The sequence below is a fragment of the Microcaecilia unicolor genome, chromosome 7 (genome assembly GCF_901765095.1).
Source record: "Microcaecilia unicolor chromosome 7, aMicUni1.1, whole genome shotgun sequence".
Classification (NCBI taxonomy): domain Eukaryota; kingdom Metazoa; phylum Chordata; class Amphibia; order Gymnophiona; family Siphonopidae; genus Microcaecilia; species Microcaecilia unicolor.
The window spans coordinates 92,617,219-92,632,229 of NC_044037.1; the positions used below are offsets into that span (position 1 = coordinate 92,617,219).

At 40.0% G+C, this 15,011-nt stretch overlaps 1 protein-coding gene across 4 annotated transcripts in view; it reads right to left on the reverse strand.

The window, feature by feature from the left end:
- The window catches only part of LOC115474281 (zinc finger protein interacting with ribonucleoprotein K-like), a 75,985-nt gene extending 62,231 nt beyond the window's left edge, over positions 1–13,754 (reverse strand). For 2 of the 4 annotated variants that reach the window (XM_030209685.1, XM_030209682.1), the window contains exons 1-5: positions 13,677–13,754; positions 13,278–13,413; positions 11,983–12,109; positions 8,081–8,194; positions 5,113–5,223 (exon numbers count right to left, since the gene is read on the reverse strand). In XM_030209685.1, the coding sequence (XP_030065545.1) occupies positions 5,113–5,223; positions 8,081–8,194; positions 11,983–12,109; positions 13,278–13,307 (382 nt within the window). In that variant the 5' untranslated portion in view covers positions 13,308–13,413; positions 13,677–13,754. Of the gene's footprint in view, positions 1–5,112; positions 5,224–8,080; positions 8,195–11,982; positions 12,110–13,277; positions 13,414–13,505; positions 13,589–13,676 lie in introns of those variants that run through there. The other 2 variants (XM_030209684.1, XM_030209683.1) reach the window with 2 other exon arrangements.
- Between the last annotated feature and the right edge of the window lie 1,257 nt (positions 13,755–15,011).

Genomic DNA, 15,011 nt, shown 5'->3' on the forward strand with positions numbered 1-15,011 from the left:
TTAAGTTAAAAAGTATTGGAGAAAGCGGAGATCCCTGTGGCACTCCGCATTCCGATAGCCATGGAGATGACATGTTTGTAGGGTCTATGACTTGGTAGGATCTTGTAGTGATGAAGCTTTTTATCCAGTTAATGATGTTATCACCTATCCCAAGTTTGTGCAAAAGTTTAGTTAGGATGGTATGATCAACCATGTCAAAGGCGCTGGATAAGTCAAATTGCAGAAGGAGGACATGGTTACCAACTGCTATTTCTTGTTTGAATTTGGATATTAAGATAGTAAGGACCGTTTCTGTGCTGTGGGCCAAATGTGATTCATGCAGTATGGAGAACTTTTCAATATATTCATTGAGCTGCGAAGTCACTCTGTTTTCCATTAGTTTTGTAATTAGGGGAATGGAGGCAATTGGACGGTAGTTGGTAATATCATTTGCAGGTTTATTGAAGTTCTTAGGTATTGGTGTTAGTAGTATATTACCAAGACTGATGGGGAAGGAGCCTCGTTGGAGTAGGAAATTTAAGTGAGTGGTAAGATCAGCGATGAAACATATTGGAGCGCTTTTCAGAAGATAGTTGGGACAAGGGTCAAGTTGGCAATAAGATCTGGAGATTTTGGAGGTGGTCTTGGAAACTTCTTTATTAGTAAGAGGGGTGAAAGTGGTCCAGTATCGGTCAGCCGGTACTTCAATTGGGTCAGGGGTCCAGGTCATCAAGAAAGTTGTCTACAGTGGAAGTGACTTGGGAGATCGACTTGCGAAGATTACATAAGTACATAAGTAATGCCATACTGGGAAAAGACCAAGGGTCCATCGAGCCCAGCATCTTGTCCACGACAGCAGCCAATCCAGGCCAAGGGCACCTGGCAAGCTTCCCAACGTACAAACATTCTATACATGTTATTCCTGGGATTTTGGATTTTTCCAAGTCCGTTTAGTAGCAGTTTATGGACTTGTCCTTTAGGAAACCATCCAACCCCTTTTTAAACTCTGCTAAGCTAACTGCCTTCACCACATTTTCCGGCAATGAATTCCAGAGTTTAATTACACGTTGGGTGAAGAAAAATTTTCTCCGATTTGTTTTAAATTTACTACACTGTAGTTTAATCGCATGCCTCCTAGTCCTAGTATTTTTGGAAAGCGTGGACGCTTCACATCCACCTGTTCCACTCCACTCATTATTTTATATACCTCTATCATGTCTCCCCTCAGCCGTCTCTTCTCCAAGCTGAATAGCCCTAGCCTCCTTAGTCTTTCTTCATAGGGAAGTCGTCCCATCCCCGCTATCATTTTAGTCGCCCTTCGCTGCACCTTTTCCAATTCTACTATATCTTTCTTGAGATGTGGCGACCAGAATTGAACACAATACTCAAGGTGATTTTGTCGTTGAAATACTTAGCTAATTGGTCAGCAGAAGGACAGTTTGAAGGTGATGAAGTTACTGGATCATATTTAGGAGAGTTTTTATTATTTGAAATTGTTTTTTTATATCAGCACCAGATACTGTAATTTTTTTTGAGTGTAGTAGTCTCTTTTGGCACGTTTGATGGCGTATTTGTAATTTCTTTGAGATTGCTTCCATGCATTGAAGCTACGGTGATCTTTCGATTTACTCCATGCCTTTTCAAGTTTTCTGGCTTGTGACTTCAAATTTTTCAATAAATCGTTGAACCACGGTGAAGGGTTGCGAGTACGTAATTTTTGGGGGCGTAGTGGTGCAATTTTGTCTAAGATTATTTTGCATCTTTCGTCCCAAATTGTAAGGAAGAGGTCGGAATTGGGTTAGGTTAAAAAAATTATGTACATTCACAGAAGAAATTACTGCTCAATCTAAAACATTAACCGCTAGATTTTGGCATAGAGGTTACCCTATTAAGTGTATTACAGAAGGGTATTATAAGGCTAAAGATTAGGCACATATACATTTACTTAAAAAAGGTCAGAAACAAAAAACACTTCCAAATCTGATGTGCACATTGAGATTTTCCTATTTATCACATAATATTCGGAATATTATTCTCAAGCATTGGCATTGTTCTACAACCTCATACATGTTTTAAGAATATTAAGCCAGTCATCGCTTATTCCTGCAATGCCAATCTGAGGAACGGTTTGGTTCCTTCAGTGTTGCCATCATATAAGGTCCTTGTTTCCAGCAGCAGATTTTTAAAAATTCTGTGGCATATTTTCATAAATGTGCATATTTAAATGTTTTAAAGATAAAACATTTTGCCCATTCTTGTGTGCCCGGTAAATTTATTTCATTTTTTTTAGGAGGGGAAACTTAGGGGTATGTTTACTAAGATGCATTAGCGTTTAACGTGCCTGTAAAGTTAAGGTGCATTAAAAGCTAAAATGTAATGTAATGTAAAGCTTACACCCCGCACTTTCCCCACTCAGTAGCAGGTTCAATGCGGCTTACATAGTATATCAGGAAACAAAGTAGCATAGGGTGGGTGCAGCTATAATATAATGAGTAAAGAGGTGGTCAATTAGGTATGGATAGGTAAGATGGGCAAGAAAGGAAGGGAAAAGTAGGGGAACAAGGAGGAGGGTGTATAATGGAATAGCGTATTGTTAAGTATGGGAGAGTGTATAGGGAGGGGTAGGAAGAGGAATGTGATAGAAAGGATTTAATAGGGAGCATATTCTAGGTTCAGTCTTATATTCAAATCCGGGTAGTGCACTTATACATTTCTATGGGCACGTTAGCGTTTAATGCGCGTAAACCATTTACGTGCATTAAAAATGCTAATGCGCCCATAACGCAACCTAGTAAACACAGGCGTTAGTGCTGACAAGAGAACAGGAGATGATACTGAAGCAAAACCAAAAGAGGTTTAGGGGATGGGGAGAGAGAACCTCAGAGGGAAAAGGAGAAGAAATTTCAGGCAAAAAAAAAGCCAGAGAGTTCAAGAAAAGGAGGGAAAACGGAGACTAGAGACCAAACAAATTTCAGTTTTGGTTAATGGTGCCGAAACCAGCTCAAAATCCTTTTTCCGATTGGTTTTGGTGTTAGTTGGGGAGAATTGAGGTAGTTGAAGGTGAGGAAATCAAAGTGCAGGAGGAAAAAGAGGGGTCCAGAATCTGGGATCAGGAGTGAGAGGTACAATCTCCGCATACCCTTTCTCCCAACATGAAGGCCTTGTATATGGGGTCTGAATAGCTATATTGTCCAAAACCCAATATCAACAATATATATTTGTGGCTTCTCAGTCTAATCGCTCAAAACACATGACACAGAAATACAATTAATAAAAATGTCACTGTCATTTTCTTATCATTCAAAAAAAAAAAAAAAAAAACTACTCAACTTGACATAATCAAGCCAATATATCACACCAGAAATACACAACTGCTGTACAAAAGAATTTACAAAGAAGTAAGTCAAGCCATTTTGCAGGTGTGCCCGTGGCTTTTAAACTGAAGAAAGGCTCTCCGACATCACAAGAGAACTGGATCTCATCATCCACCAGGCAAGAGAGCAAGGTGGTGTACCACACCCCTGGCAGCACTGGAATTCAAGACTTGTGTGGTTCATTTGCTCTGTAGTACTCAACTCCTGCTAGCACTGAGACTCAGACTGTACATTTTCTGTCTATCAGAATCTCACATTCCTCCAATGTGTCACAGTCATCTTGCTGCCCTTTCTTCCAAAGCACCTGATAAAACATCTGTAGCTGCAGAGTGAAAACACTACTACTACTACTTAACATTTCTAGAGCGCTACTAGGGTTACGCAGCGCTGTACAAAATAAACAAAGAAGGACGGTCCCTGCTCAAAGGAGCTTACAGGCCTTAAAGAATGATGTGCAGGCCATTCTTCCTAACAAGTGCCCCTTTGGACCACAATTAGTCTTTTTCACAACGTTCCCACCAGAACGCCATCTTTTCAGCCAAGTATATAACTTTCTCTGTCTCATCTAGTGAGGCACAGGGCTTCCTATGCCCCCCATAAAACAGCTTTAAGTTTTGCTGCATATAATAATGGATTTTGTAGAGGGCCAGAGAACCTGTATCACTTATTCAGGACAATGTGCAGATTTTTCAGGTGTACAGTTAACCACTTTTGCTTTTTTGTCATCAATATGGATTAGATTCACTATACCTGGAAAATGATAAACTTGAGACTAAACCATTTCCCGGGTTCAATGGGCTATCGAAATCCAGAGAAGGGGCATTACCTCCTACCCTCAAAACCTTCATTAATATTTCTTCTTGCAGTTTCTGCTCTCAAGTTCCTGGGACACCTCAGTAAATTCTCAGATTGCAACTCCTAGAGCAAGGGTTCACAACCAAGCCCTTGGGTTACATCTAGCCAGTCAGGTTTTCATGACACCCACAATGAACATGCATGAGAAAGATTTGCATAGAATGGAGGTAGTGCATGCAATGCATATTCACTGTTGATATCCTGAAAACCCAACTGGCTGGGTGTGTCCCGAGGACTGAGTTGAGAACCCCAGTCCTAGAGAGTGATCCCTTTCCGTTAAAAACTTCTAGCAAAATAGCTACTTACATCTTTCTCTGTGGATTTTACCCTAAGCCTCTGTTCAACCTTAGCTAAGTGAGGACCAAGTGAATTAATTCTAGAAGTCCTTCAATGGATCTCCTTACCATAACATTGCCCAGAAAAATATGCAGAAAGGAGTTCATTTACTGCTACTATACACTAATGTCATTAGTAAATGGCCCCTAAAGCGCTTTAGTTTTAATTCAGTGCTAGAGACTCTGCCTAATTGCTCACCTTCAGGTACACAAGGGGAGACTGTATAAACACAGCTTCTCCTCACTATTGTGTCTTGCCTGTCAGTACTAATCGAGTAATCTATCCTAACTTTGAGGCCGTTGAAGGCCTGGCTTCCACTGCCATTCTCCTAGGTAAAATTAACACAAAAGGGTCGACTTGAATATAAAAATAGCACTCCTAGGAATAAAAAAAGAAAAACATATCCTCTTTTACAGCACAGCAAAGGGCAGCCAATTTAATTAGTACCTTCCATCTTGATTTTTTAAAATAAAGTTTACTATAAGTTTAAATTGAATAAATAAAAATTGAGCTTTAATATATAACCAGAACATTGATTTTAATCCCATCTGCAACAGAGCTGACTCACTTGAGGTGACTTTACTTTTTTCTTCTCTTTTCTTAGAGCAATGGTCTGAGAAAGGTGTTTCATCCTTCTGCTTGAGCCTTAACAAAATATCAGGTTTAGGAATTGGGCAGCCTGTATTAGAAACAAAATATAGGACTCATTAAGACTGACAACTAAACGGCTTAAGTATGTTTCACTGTTGTTCAGCATCAGTCCAGAAATCTCCTCTGACAGAATGCCGTATCGAAATTGAATAGCACTTTTCAATTTTTCAAAACATGCCAAGAGTCCTAAATCCAAGAGAAAAACCTGAGGTTATGCTGCTATTTTCTAGCTAGTTAAAAAAACATGCACTAAGGGTATGTTTACTAAGGCGCATAAACATTTACACGAGTTAAAAACACTAACATGTCTTTGTAACACAGGTCTAAATATGTTTATTATTTATAATCCTAAGAAGCAATAATCAATGCAGTTTCCAAGGGTGACAAACGGATCTGTTTTTCAGGACATCTGAACAGAAAAGCCACAAATACAGCCATTATATATTTATGTGTTTAAAAGATTTATATCCCCCATCATCCACGTTTCCGAGAGGTTTACATAAAAAGAAATTACATCTTACCTGATATTTTATTTCCTTTAATCCTACCAGACCAGTCCAGAACCAGTGGGTTATGTGCACCAACAGCAGATGTAGACAGAGATACAAGTAGTTTTCTCTATACTTGCCCAATATTTTTAATGACCAACCAATTGTGCTCGTGTTCACACTTCCAGTTAAATTTCATATTCATCCAGTATCTTTACCGAAAAGATACTGCTGTACTATGACACAGTTCTCCAACTGAGAAAGGTGCCTGAAAATCCATCGAGATAAATTAGAGGCACCGTAAAACAGAAGTACTTCAAACTGAGAAGTAACAAGAAAACAGAAGAACAATTCAGAATGGAAAAGGAAAGGGAAAGGGAATGAGACTTGATATTTCACCTTGCTGTGGTTTTTGCAACTACATTCAAAGCGGTTTACATAGGATAATACAGGTACTTATCTGTACCTGGGGCAATGGAGGGTTACGTGACTTGCCCAGTCACAAGGAGCTGCAGTAGGAATCGAACCCAGTTCCCTAGGATCAAAGTCCGCTGCACTAACCATTAACTCCTCCACTCATATCAAAATTGAATAGCACTTTTCAATTTTTCAAAACATGCTAAGAGTTCATAAGCATGTTCATAAAGTAGGGTATGTTTCTGGACTGATCTACTAGGATTAAAAGAAAGAAAATTATCAGACAAGACATAATTCTTCCTTCCTTGGCATCCATACCAGACCAGAACTAGTGGGATGTAGCAAATCAGGCCTCAATGTAGGTAGAGAAAGAGAAGAATTACCTAAAGAGCAAGTATTAGAGACTCAGGGTATGTGCCTTGTAGAACTACAGAGGGTTGAAGATCTTGACCTTAAATAGATGGGATGACACTGCAATTAGCCAAAGCAAACTATAGGTTCTTAAGCCCAGGCATCTCCCAGCCAGGAAAGTTCATTTCCAGATTAACATACATCCTGTCCCACATGGGGCTAAACTGATCTCTCAACACTGGCTCCTTGTTGTAGCCCCCCCCCCCCCCCCCCCCCAGGCGAGAAGTCTTAGTCTTACTTGGCCTCCTTAACTCATTAGAAGCTAGGGAAATTGACGGTAAAACTGAATGATCACTGCCACTAGACTACAGCTTCAAGGATTGATGTCACCAAGTTTTTAAGTCCAAGACCTTAAGCTGTATTCTCTCATTCGTTAGTCCTTAAGAATGCCAACTCTTACAGTTGGAATAGCCACCCGTCACATGAAGTGACACCAAGAATGCTTCTAAGATGACCTCTTTCCAGCATGCCTATCTACCTAAGGATGAGAACATACAGCAGTTGCTGGACCATCATCCTTCAATGCAGAGTGTGCTCCTTACTTGTTCACATGCTTGAGAGGATTGTGGGAGAATTGTGGGGCCGAAGTGTTTTTATCTGAACTACAGCAAATTCTGTTCTGCATACAAGGTGGCTCATTAAGCCATTCCAGAACACACTCATGGAAACCATGGCAGAGAAAGGTTCTCTAACAATTTAGAAGAACCAAAAACACTACTTGTTTCTTATGAAAAAACTAACAATCTAAGTACTGAGTCTTTATCTGACTCAAATACAAAGTTAATAAGGAGAGTGGCTCTTTCTTTATAATCATCTAGATACATTTCCAAAAAGATTTTTAGATTCAAGCTGAGGAAACAGCTTCAGCCACTCCGTTGGCACCAAGTTCGTCCCTCTTCTTTTTATAAGGCAAATAAAAGATCTTAGTAAATGGTGGAATAACCTCCTCTACAAGTCAAAAAGTTCTTTAGCTGATATCATAGGGACTACTGGAAAATTAACCACTCTCAAATTCAAAGTCCGTAGCTTGTTCTCCATACTTTCCAACCTGTAGGGGCAAGACAAGCACTATGAAAATTTATGTACAGACCTGCATGTATCTATATGGCCAAATATATGGTTTCATAAACATACTGCATGATCCAGCATTAACAATCACAGCAAAGCGAATAAGCACTATTCTGTAAGTGCGTGCATTAATAGTATAACACGCAAATGCAAGGGGGCATTCACATGAGTGGAGCATAGGATGGGCATGGGCAGTACTACCACTTATGCATGCAAATTATAAAACACAGTAAGTTACTAAGCACCCATAGTTTCGCCAGGTCTATGGCTGATGTAACTGCGGGTGCATAAATGTAACGCATGCCACTGCTGGGTTATGCTAGAATGCTATAATGGATTCTACATGCCCAGATGCCATTATAGAATAGATTTTCAATGCGCAGTTTCACAGTGTCTAAAATGAGGAGCCCACTTATAGAATTGCCTCCAAGCTGGCACAGCTTATAATATAGACTAAACTTCCCTGTCCTGCCCCAGCATTCTCCAATATTTCCTACTCACCTAGACTAGCTTTACCACCACCACCTCCTTCCTTAGAATCTATGTGATTCCTCAAAGACGGCTCTTCTTCTGGTTTAATCTTGAATACAGTGTCAGAATTGACAATCGTATAGCCTGTTATTAAAACATAGATAGCTCAGTTTTATCTTGGGAGATTAAAATACACAAATATTAGATGTAAAAAGATTATGGCAGAAAGTTTGGACGTCAGATAATAAAAATTACATTTTTTATATGCAAAGACAGTTCAAAAAACCTTGTATATTCATAAAAGTAAAATAAATTCCCTTATAAGCCTTTTTAGGCTAAATCTACTTTGAACCATGTTATATATTATTAGCCTCCTTGTCTACAAGAATTGTCATCATCTGGAACTAAGCAGAGAAAATGCAATAAGCATTTGTCAGATCTGACTAAGGACAAGTATCCACTTAGCCACACGTCTGCTGCCATGCTGGTTCATTTAAATATGCTCCAAGATTATTTATGCAGCCCTTCTCCACAGGAAATATTGGGGGAAAGGGGAAAAAGCACACAGAGATTATTCCCAGGGGGAATTTTGCACTACCTAGCAATGCAGAATTCATAAAGAATTCCCCACCACCACAGCATTCTGAGCAGTCTGTTTTGCAGTTCAGAAGCGGCCCAGATGTTCACTTTCCGGCTACTTCCCTCCCTGCCTCCTGGCACACTTACCACTCCAGCCCAGCAAGAGGAGGAGCTGCCCAGTTGCAAGTCAGGCTGCTTCCTCCTTCTCTGCTGCCTTGGCTCCTTTAAGCCGTGTGGCTGTACGGAGACAAAACTGAAAATAACAGCTTAACACCACAAACCACAGAAAACGGTGGTGCTCCACTCAAACTGGAATGTGGAGTTAAGCCTCAGTCAGATCTGGCAAATGTGAGACCTCTCCTTCCTAAATTGCCTCAATTACCAGTCAGGGTTATGTGGAACTTGGTACCAGCAAGCTTGTTTACTCATTTGACATCCAAAATGGGACAAAACGTGCCCGCCTAACAAAAGAAATTGTATGACAGCCCTCCAACAGCACCAGACGCTACAGTGTGCCTCTGTTTGCAGCTACCTTTGCACAAGAATGACATGGGGACTCCATAAAGCTATCAGGAACAGTGAATTCTAAGGCACAACTATCTTAAATGACCTCTAACCCCCACTGGTTTGAGGTTATTTGGACCCACCTCCGGTAAAACCATCTTAACATCTCCTACCCTTGCTACTGGGGGGGGGGGGGGGGGGGTCCCTAACACCACATTGGGAAAGTACCTACATTTTGTGTACCACTTACTCTTCCTGGAAAATATCTTCTGGTCTCCTGAAAACAGCTTCGATGTCAGGGACTGAGTAGCCACCCTACTCTAGCCATCCAGCAGTCTAGTCACTTGGACTCAACCTAAACTCTTCAATAAATCTTCCAAGTCCTCTCTAAACCAGCTGCTTTTACGTTATCCCTGCTGAATCAGATCAAAATGAGCAATTTAATTCTTACCTTTTTTACCAAGTTGTATCAATAAGGAATTCTGTACCACTGGAGGTTTGGGTTCTTAGCAACTATTGGGTTTTCCATAAGACTTTGAAAACTTTTTTCTTCTCAGACTATCTATTATCTAAAAAACTAATCAGCTGGATTTTTTAGCTATGGTTTATAATTTTAGGGAATTCCTTATTTTAATATTATATAGAGATAATTTTGTAATTTCCTGGCATATTGTTACCAGTCTATTCTTATTGCTATCTGCAGTGAATCAGAGTATGGTATCTTTATTGCATAACATATCAACACATAACATAACAAAAGTTATCCCTTGAAAGGATGCTTACGGAGGTGGGTTTTTGATGTTACATCTGCCACAACCAAAAAAAACATTGGGCTGCCACCACAAGAGCCACATTCTTAACCAATGTCCTAGTAAGACTGTACAATGCATCTGCCAGGAATGTTGCTCTCACGTCCAGCCACTGTGCATCCGCAGACCCCTTGGTTAATTGATCCACATAGCGGAAACTTGCTCGGACCACATACTTAACCATCCCTATCCCCCACAAGACTGCTGCCTGCTTAAATAAGACCACAACCTCAAAAGCCTTCTTCAGAAGGGCTTCCATCTGAATGTCCCATGGGTCCTTCAGTTCCGTATCACCCTCCACCAGGGCTGTAATCCTATTATTAACCACTGGAACTACCAAATCCACTCTAGGGAGACACAGAACTTCCATCTCCTCTCCCAGGATAACACAGAGGAAATCACTGACTGTCCCATCTTGAACCCCCCCCCCCCCCCCCCCCAAATCCAGGGTCTGCCACTTCACTACCGCCATTTCCTTGATGGTCCAGTGCATGGAAAAAGCCTCAGAAGGGTTCCTAAACTCAGAAGGGTTCCTAAACTCTTTCAGCAGGGGGTCTCCTAAGAGGTGGATTCTACCAGGTACTCATCAATAATCTTAAGCAACAAAGGAAATTACAAGAAAAGTGTAGGTAAAGGTAACATAGAAACAGAGAAAAATGAAGACACAAAAAGATAATATGGCCTATTTAGTCTGCCTATCCATGCCATCTACTATCCCTTCCTCTCCCTTGGAGATCCTATGTATCTGTCCCAAGCTTTCTTGAAATCAGATACAGTCTGCATCTCTACCACTCCATCAAGAGGCCTTTATTCACAGAAAGGATGGTGAATTTGTGTATTTCTTTAGGTTACTCCCAACTTGTTTCCTCTTTCACCTTCATCCTATGACTCCTTATTGCAGAGCATCCTTTCAATAGAAAGATATGCCTCCTGTGCATTTATGTCACAAAGATATTTAAATATTCCTATTGTATCTCCCCTCTCTCACATTTCTTCCAAAGTATATATATTTAAGTCTGTCCCCATGTGTTTTATGATGAAACCCAATAACCATTTTAATAGCCGCCCTCTGGACACACACCAGCTGCCCTAAACACTCACTCTCCCACCACCAACAGCCAATTCAGACACACACAGCTACAGCACTAAGGACTCACTCTCCCAGGAACAGCACATAGCCTTCACACAAACAGCAGCAGCACACAGCATTGTGACAAACTGGGAGCGAACTGAGGAACAATAAGAGACAGAAGACAAGCAGGTAGGGATGTAGAATAGGAGGTGTGGCGGGTTTAGGGACAGCGAGGGATTGATGAGGGACGGAGGCGAGATACAGAAGAAAAGAGTGCGGCTGGGGGGGGCTAGCAATTGTGGGAGAGGACTTGAGGAGGTGATGCAAGAAATGTAAAGGTCAAAAGGTTCGAGACTGCTGCATACATTCAAAAGTAATAAAAGCACTCAGCAACTCTCCACTATTTCTCACAAACTACCACTTTCACCACTCCACTTTCCAATGCAAAATCACAAAACGGGTCTAAAAACAGGCTTGGTTTGGTTTGGCCTTACCCTAGATACTTTTAAAGCAGGTCTAACTACGGACGTTTTTCTTCCTGCCACTAGGAAGTCATTTTGCTATCTGTTATAGGCAGAAAATGTTCATCACATAACACTACCTATGTCACGTCCACAGAACACTCCCTATGGGAACATTTTCTTTTCAGCAAGTAGAAACAATTTTTTAAAAATCATTTGCTTTAGACTTTTTTTCTGTGAGAAAAACGTATGTCTGCCTGTTATGCCATTTTTGGCCGCACTTACAGCATAATAAATGCAAGTTTTACAACACTTTAATAAAAGGGCCCCCCAAAGTTTCAGAAGAGAGAACGTACGTGACAAGAAAAAAAAACAGGACCTTGACAAATCATATCTTTGTACTCCTAACACTAAGCAGTAAACAGATTTGCTATATCTATTACGTTTTGTGAAAGTGTCATTTTTAAATAATGGTTTGTGGAAAACAAGAGGAAATATGTTATTTACCCAACGAAACCAAGGCTCCATGAATCTCTTTCATGACGTTCGTATAAAGTTCCTTCTGCCTGTCTTCTAATAGCTGCCACTCTCCCTCAGAAAAATAGATAGCAACATCACTGAATACAACTTTTGCCTGAAACAGATGTTATATTTTTAGACCCATCTTATACATTGGAAATCATAGTGGTTAACTCACAACACACATGTAACAGATCCCGTAAGTAAAGTATATATTATATTGCATTGCCTCTGTAAGGCATCAGCAGACGATCTCTTGTCACTCATATCTTAACAAATTTCACTTACATATTATAAAAACGTACGTTTTTTTTTAATCGTATTTGGTATAAAGTAAATTTTTTCTAATGGAGGAATTGCTTCTTGGGGATATTTTAAATTTTCTTTAAGAAATCTAGTAAATAAATCTTGGGGGGAAACCCCATACAATTTAGGAAAATTAAGCAGGCGTAAATTCAATCTCCTATTGTGATTTTCAATATGTTCAAGTTTTCTCCTGATATCCACATTGTCTTATCACAGCAGCTTTAAATTCATTTGTTTGAACAGTCGAGGCAACAAATGTTCAACCTGGAAGCGAAATGGACGTGGAGAATCTAACAGCGATTTTGGAACAGTCAATAGAAACTGCCACTGAAAGGGTGACGTTGTTGGTGACCTTTCTTTTTCAACAGGACTTGAATGCTGTAATGAGACTTTACTTTAAAACAACAAATCACAATTTTGGTGGGGAAAAAATATGGTTGTACCCAGATGTGACAAAAGTGACTTAGCAAAAGCGAAAACAGTTTCTTTCAATGAGATTAAAAACAATAGAATTGGGAGGCTCCTTTCTGTTAGCATACCCATGTAAATGTATTGTGAGGTTTAATAATACTAAATATGGTTTTTATGTTCCTGATCAGCTTAAGTTGCTCCTAGATTCAAAACAACGATAGAGATAACGAAATAGTAGACTGAGAAATGCGGTGTCATCATTTTCTTACAGAAATTGTTAATACAAATGTAGCTTCACCTATTCTAAACCCCCCCCCCCCCCCCACCTAGCTTTTGAGGTCTAAGAAAGCCATTTAAAGTGTAATGTTAAAAGATTATGTAAGAAAAGTTTTATTTTGTGGCTGTTTTTCACTTAACAGTAATATTTCTGTTTAAGTTTAAAGTAAATTAATAAAAAAAAATTATGAAATAAAATAAAAACGTACGGTACTCACGCTGAGCAACTCAGCTAATAAATCACTGTATTGTGGTACTGTAGTTGAGATCACAGAAAGTTAAGTCCTTACCCGACCAGAGTCCGACACACTTCGAAACATGTTCTGTTCTGGGTTTGGCACGACCGAATCAACAGAAGCTCTGGAATCAAGTGCTACTCCCAGGTACAACCGAGTCTAATGTGCAACCTGCTGTCGTCGCAAGCACCTGAAGAATTAAACAAAAAAAGTAATACAATGTGTCTACGACTGTCAGAAAACAAATCAGCATATTATAGGCTAATCCACTTCAAGTCATACACATTTGACTGCTGAGACCGACCGGGGGACCCCTCCCCCGCGGTCTACCATCTTTCGCTCCTCTCCTGTCCAGCAAGTTTCTCCGTCTGCAGTCCAACACCTCCCCCTCAATCTCAGATTCACCCTCCCAGTCTTCCACCATATATTTGAGATCCCCATAATAGTCCCCACCGTATTTTTTTGTTCCCGGCGTCCCGCCACCTGTGACGCAACGCCTTTCTCTCGGCCGCGTCCCGCCCTACCGGAAACAGGAAGGCGCATCAGAAGGAGCGCGACGCGGCCGAAAGGTGTTTGCGTCACACAGGTGGCAGGACGCCGTGAAAGAAAACGACGGTGCAGTCACTCACTCAGTGGTTGACTACAAGGAAGTTAGATAAAACAGGAGACGAAGTGAGCCTCTTTAGTCTATTGTACGAGCTGAAGCCAGGGGAGTTTGCCGCGGTTTTAGTACACCGAAAACAATAGCAAACGCTTGAAAACAATAGCAAAAAATTATTTTTAAAAAAAGAGTGCCTAAAATGCCTGATCCATCTATAACACGTCTAAAGCTCTTTCAATTGGACAGGTAGTGCCTTTAAAGGTGGAGATTTCTTTTTAACTTATTGGACAGCTTTTTACTTTATTTGAAAGCTTCCCATATGTAGATATAAATATCATGATATCAAAATTGAGTATCACTAAAACAGCTTCAAAACTTATTGTAGCTGGTAGAAATAGCAGTTATAAACTGTGCTCTTTTTTTTCTACACTGTTCAATACAGATGTCCAAATTACAGTGAGGATATCCTATTTCCTGGTGGGTTCATCTTAACTGTTGAAATCTGCTATGTGAAGCCTGGTGATATAAAGATGATGGCATATATTGAAATTAAATGGAAGTAGAATTAAACTCTCCTTTCATTGGGGGTCATGGAATCACATGGTCTGTTTTGTAGAAGTTTACCTTTTAGATACACAACTGGATTATTCTGTTTTGAACATGTTTCAGGGGCAAGTGGTTTTATAAGTCAAAATAAATATTTTGTTTCATGCAGATCTCTTCTGTTTAAACAAAACTAAATTGGCAATAAGCCACTACTGCAGTCCATTGGTTTTCTTGTGATGGCTTATACTGTGTCAAAACTGAAACCGCTTATCTCTTCTATCTGGTCAATAATAAAAGGAGCTCACTGTGAGCACTTGCCACCCTAAAAGGTTGTTTTGTGACTGTACATGAGGAATTGTGATATTGAATAAATAAGTGTATGTTTGTGTTCCTAGTTATGCATCTAAAGTTTATATAATCCTTTCAAGAAATCCAGGTAATCATTTAACTTATTAGTGGAACATAATCACAGAGGCATGGTATGGTCACATTTTTAATATGGTATTACTAGGGCCCAGCTAAGGAACAGGTTATTTTGAGTTAGTCTTCACTGGGCCAAACTTGCTTTCTTTGTGCCATTACCATCCTACTGGATAGGCAGTGTCTTAAAGGGTGGAGGATAAAGGATTTTTTTTTTTTTT